The sequence below is a fragment of the Synchiropus splendidus genome, chromosome 1 (assembly GCF_027744825.2).
Source record: "Synchiropus splendidus isolate RoL2022-P1 chromosome 1, RoL_Sspl_1.0, whole genome shotgun sequence".
Taxonomy (NCBI): Eukaryota; Metazoa; Chordata; class Actinopteri; order Syngnathiformes; family Callionymidae; genus Synchiropus; species Synchiropus splendidus.
This window is the reverse complement of record NC_071334.1, coordinates 21,851,094-21,857,093: the sequence shown is the minus strand read 5'-3', so window position 1 is coordinate 21,857,093 and position 6,000 is coordinate 21,851,094. Positions and strand designations below refer to the sequence as shown.

The window sequence follows — 6,000 nt, the reverse complement described above, 5'->3', positions numbered from 1 at the left end:
TATCCAATACGTATGCCAATGGTGACAACCTCAGACCGAGAAAATTGGATGTGGACTGTGATGATTCCAGTTCCAGTTTATTGTATTGCGTACTTTGATGCCTACAGGTGTAGAAATGTGTCAGCAAGGGCACCTGACTGAACTGCAGAAGTAGTAAACCACAAACTGCTTAGTGAGTCCAAATCACATGTTCTTCTTCCTTGGTTTTGCTTGCGGTGGGTATGTTGTCCATCTGTTGGCCATAGAAGGGCCAACAAAGTATCAAACAGAAGGTCACAATGTCCAGAAGGACAAAAGAAAACAGGCCATACTTATGGTTGCAAACGTTGCACTCGGCTGACTCAACTCCATTGTGATCTAGGTTACACGTGTGGCTCATTTGAATTTGTGGTCTTGTGCAAAACTCCCACTGATGGAGGCCTGATTTGCATATAGGGAAATTAGAACAGACTTCCGTAAACACTGATGGTGGTTTGATGCCAGCAGTGATGGGTTGTTACATGCCTCTCGTGCCTGGTGTACCTTGAAACCTCAGTGACTTAGCATGATGGAATGTCACCGCATCATCAACGCCTGCCAGGCCTCCAGATTCATTTGAAGACTATCAAAGAGGTTTAGCTTTTAATTGGCACCTAAGATGAGTGTTCAGCAGCCTGCGCTGTCAAAACGTACAGAACAGTGAGTTATTGACACACCCTAGCTGCCACTGCCAACTGGCCATGTTCCTGCCATTATTACCCACGGACAAGATCCAAACTCAGCTTCTAGAGAGCTTTTTACATCAATCGGTATGAGTCATTAAAGGATTTATGGTTGACATGGAGAGACATCAAGATGAACGTCAACAGAAAGCAGCAGCGCAGGATCGGTGACTGCAGCACGCAGGTCAGACGCGGAAAGAGCTGTCTGATCCGGATGGAATCTTCAATGCGGAGTCTGTAAATTCACACTGCGCATCAGAAATTCAGGACACCCTCAGATATGCAGCCCCAGAATTGTCACCTTTACCCAGAGCTGCAGTTCAAAATGTTCAACTCGACAACAACTGAAAGTGTGTTGTGTGAAAAACACTTTACAGGAATCATTTTTTAGTGTTTTGTCAGTATACGTTGATATATTGTCCCCTGAAACATATTATAATGAACGTTAAATACCATAAATCCGTACTCTCAAGTCCAGTCTGTACGTCTGACCTCACCACCAAGTGGGGTCCAGTCTGGTTATAGTTGTGTGTACATTCTTTATAGTGAGAATTTAAAATACGAAGTACTCATTGACCATAGCAATGCAACAACTTATGATTAAGAAACCCAGCGTGCATACAATATTAAAAATAAAATTTCAAAAAATACAGCCTCATATGACAAGGACATTCTTTTCTTTCAAGACAAGTTCAGTCAGTCCTCTTTTTTGGAACTTTCCTATCCCAAACTCAATTAACACTTGGTCCTGATGGCATCAGAATTATATTTAATTTTCTTAATGTGCCCCTTTCTGCACAGCCACTCCACGTGCTACTAATACACTCAGTAGTAGTTGAAAACATGAATTTGTCATTTGAAAACAGGAGACATAATTTCATTTTTGTTTGTGCTGGAACTGCAATTTTACCCTAGTCTGAGTCAACAGTCTATATTTAATAAGAGTTCCAACGCCTATATTTTGCTAACAAGAATCATGTATAATGGAGAACAACATTATTTTAGCTTTTTATTTGAAGAAAACAACTGACGAAGCAGGGGAGCGACTGCGTGGGGGTACCATGTGGAGCAGACGCCCCCTACCAGCGGCATGACGTAACTGCAGCACAAACTCTTCAGGATGAGCGCAAGCGATGTGAAAGCGTGCCGTGTCTTCTGAAACGTAAAATCTCGAGGATGAGTGCGGAACGCTTAAAAAGTGTGCCACACTGTTCCCAAAAGCCTAATTGCACCTGCGTCTTCCCCTTTGCGTCACGCTCGTTGGATACATCTTAACTAGTAACTCATGACCTGTGGAGTGGCGGCGGTGCGGGGCGGACTCTGTAGCTGCCGAAAGGTTCGACCGAGGGGGCGGTGCCGTTCCTGCAGAGGTTAAGTAGCAGCCCACGGCGCAGCGCTCCACATCAGTCCTGACTCTCTCCTTCTCCCTCTGTGGCTCTCTGGGAAGCGCGGACTCATTATATAGCGGAGCTAAATCTGGAGGCTGCGCTGCGTCCTCATCCTGGACGCGTTTCCTTCCTCCAGCCTGCGCTGCTCCGCCACATTTAAGAGAGAAGATCATTGGTGAGAGACAAGTTGACACCGCGGACCTTTCACTTGCAACTCCGACCCTTTCTCGACTTTGGCAAATTAAGGACATTTAGATTTTTATTTAAAGACGCATGGAAATGGCCGCGAGTGGAACCATTTTACCATCAATATCGACTTTTTCTGCCCACAAGGAGAAATGCTGGGAAGATGTGAGTATTCTTGATTTTTTTGCTCTTGAATTGAGTGAGAGTGTTGTGTGAAGTGTCTCAGTCAGTGTGAGAGTTACCTGATGACCTTGTCTCCTCCAGAGGTGGAAGGTGGACATGGGCAGCCTCGTGCCCGACATGGAGAGCAGCTGTCTGGGCAGAAAAGACGACGAGGACCTGGATAAGTTCTTGGACCTTGAGTTTATACTGTCGCACACAGCCGGCGCAGACAGTGCATCTAGTGCAGAATCGTACCGCAGCCAGGAGACCCTGTATCAGCAGCAGCCGCCGGCTGGTTACATGGACATGAGCAGCCCCCCGCCGCCCTACAACAGCCTGATGGCTGAGCTCCTCCGCTCAGATGTGGACACCAGCTTCATCGGTGGGGGCTCCTCCAACATCCAGGGCCGCTTCCTCATCAGCTCCTTCCAAACCTCTCAGGATTTATTCCCAGAGCACCCCACCATCAAAGTGGAGCCCCCCTCCATGGACTCGTACGGACCAGTGGTGGGTCTGGTTCCTCAGAGCTGCAGCAAAGTCAAGCACGAGGGCAGCGGCTCCTGCATGATGAGCTTCGAGCAGCAGCCGCGGCTCGCCAACTCTCCTCAGGCGGTGATGGGGAGCATGACCCCTCCGCTCAGCCCGGACGACCTGATGAGCTCAGACTGTCACCAGATGACCCCCTCGCTGACCTTTCCGCAGAACTTCCACCCTCATCAGTGCTACTCTAACCAGCACCAGCTGCCCTTCCCTGCTGCCCACCGCCACCACCAGTACCCGGGCATGTTCCAGGAGGACATGGGCCTTCAGCAGCCTGCCGCTGGTCAGCGAGTCCTCCTCACGCCTCCATCATCTCCACTGGAATTGATGGACACCAAACCCAAGAGAGGTCGTCGGTCCTGGCCCAGAAAGCGCACGGCCACCCACACGTGCACCTTCAGTGGCTGTGGAAAGACCTATACTAAGAGCTCTCACCTCAAGGCTCACCTGCGGACGCACACAGGTAAGAAGAGTGGCACCGACCGTCCAGCGGGCGCCCTCCGTGTCACATCACTCACTCACCTGTTCCCTCACTTGCAGGAGAGAAGCCGTACCACTGCAGCTGGGAAGGATGCGGATGGAAGTTCGCCCGCTCAGACGAGCTCACCCGCCACTTCCGCAAGCACACTGGACACAGGCCCTTCCAATGTCACCTCTGCGAGAGGGCCTTCTCAAGGTCCGACCATCTGGCGCTGCACATGAAACGGCACATGTGAAGACAGACCAGCGCGGTCTCCTGCGCACCAGCAGAACTGTAACAACACCTGTTATTAAGTGTAATAACACAGGAAAGTATTAAGTGGTCCCAGTAGAGGACCACCAGCCAGACAGTATGTTCAGGCCACTCGACCACATTGTGATGTACAGGGATATTACCAGACAAAGGGAGCCTCTGCCTTCTAATTGTATGAGATGAACTATTTAAAAGTTGTTTTCTGAAACCACACGCATGACCACGAACAGCCCGCACGACAAAGACAGATCGGTTCGGATGAAATATGTAGCTGGTACTACCTTTATGATGTAAAACAGACCATGCCACTCAACATGTCTGGAACATGCTGCGGAACTGGAAGCCAAGAACGACTTGTAATAGATTCACCTTCTGTGCCTTTTGCAAACAAGTATTTGCTAACTTCACGAGCGTACAGTGAGATAAGCTTTCAGACAATGTTTTGTTGGGAAACTGCAGTTCGAATCGTCGACAAGCATTTTTGAAGTCAGGGTCTTAAGTGCAGAAGTGCACGCCATCTCAACGTCGCCTCTCCGACAAAAGGGCTACTTAGTCTTTGGCAATAAGACGTGTTTTGAATTGTACTGCCTTGTAAATACAAACGTTTTATATATATTTGTAAATAGTCTATTTTAATGTACATATTAAACTAAATGAACATGACTTCTGAGTGTGACTGTTTTCTGAAAAGACCGTGCAAGTTCACAGCATGAGTGATCCAGTGAGCCCTGGAGAGGCAGTCAGCCAGTGAAAGTCAGGTCGGGGGATGACATCATACCTGACAGTCACAGTAGAAAAGAACCAGTTTGGTGGCAAAGCCTCCCATGTGGTAGCTTGGGCCTGCCAGCGCCGTGTGGCTGCAGACTATAAATACACACGTTACACTGACATAATTACAGAGGATGGATATAGTCAGCGGCTGCGCCGGGGCAGAGGGGCCAACCACAAGGAGAGGGAGAGCGAAACTGCCGCGACAAGAGGAGAAACACTGAAGCAGCAGGTAAATGACCTTAGTAGACAATTGGTGTTGGCTCAACTATACATTGGGGAACACAGATGAATCATTGGTTAACTAATTACTTGCTCATTTACAGTTAATATTCAGTAATTCTGGTGTTGTTCAGCATGATCTTCTGGTGAACGTTCCAGGGTGAAACACAGTCAGGCTTAACTTGATGCTTTGTCTGCTGCAAACACACACATGAATAACTAATTTCTCTACATTCCCTGAAGTGCAACCAAAAAGTCTGTCAGATTATTGTTTTTTTCTTTTTAACATCACAAGCTCCTACTGCTGTGGTTGGAACTCCTCCTCCTCTGTTCTGACATCTGTGAGGCTTGTAGAAGCAGTAATGTTTTGATGCTCAAATGTATTTATCCAGTCAGAGTGAAACTATGACACTATGGAAAACAACAAAGCAGTAATATATAAACTGCTGTAAATAATTTACAAATATATTCTTCATTGTGTATAATTCGTGTAATTCCTTGTATATATTATTCATCAATAACACTATGCAATTTGGATATTAAAAGGTCAAAAATAAGTTATATAATTTAATATACTTTTAAGTCAAGTCATAATTATTCTGTAATTTATCGTCAACTTTACGGTTTTGTGTGTTTCTGTATTGTCCCCTGAATGTCTCTTGGATTAATGTATATATAAAAAAAAAAAAAAAGAAAAAAAAACAAAACTAAAATAAATCATTAACACTAGGCCAGTATATGTCATGGAGGAAAACTAAGTCTTTAACTGCAGTTTATATTCACCTATAATTTTTTGCATCCTATTATATTGATTTAATACAATATATTAATTGAGATTACAGTTCCCCCCTTATATTTACTTCCTATTTTTGAGCACACAATTAGATTGTAATTGAAGGCAAAACCCCCCCACATATTATCCTCCTCCTCTTTCACTTTTCCCATGTCTACTGAAACCAGTAATATAAAACCCTGTCATCAGTTGTCTTGGTTATAAACACAATTTTTAGAAGTTGTGATATCATTATGTCTTCAACTACTAATATCACTCAAGCTACAACCAAAACATTTGCATATGACTTGTCTTCACTGTACTTTCAGAACGACTGAAGTCTGAAGTCAAAATGTTTGTGCTACTCAGCGTAACTCTAGGCTGTAAAACTCAATCACAAAAAGGCCAAAAAAGTTAAACACACTCACGGAGTTCCAGATGAATTTTCATATGTATGATAAATGTACCCTCAGGTACATTGTTCAAAAATGGAATAGGCAAATGTAGGTAGGTGAAGTGAAACCTATG

General features: G+C 45.4%; 1 protein-coding gene across 1 annotated transcript; it reads left to right on the top strand.

The window, feature by feature from the left end:
• Positions 1-2,089: 2,089 nt before the first annotated feature.
• LOC128766423 (Krueppel-like factor 2) lies at positions 2,090-4,373 on the top strand. Its single transcript, XM_053878051.1, has 3 exons — positions 2,090-2,440; positions 2,540-3,440; positions 3,518-4,373. Exons 1-3 carry the CDS (start codon positions 2,363-2,365, stop codon positions 3,691-3,693), a joined length of 1,155 nt encoding a protein of 384 aa, XP_053734026.1. The 5' UTR covers positions 2,090-2,362; the 3' UTR covers positions 3,694-4,373.
• The last annotated feature ends 1,627 nt before the right edge of the window (positions 4,374-6,000 follow it).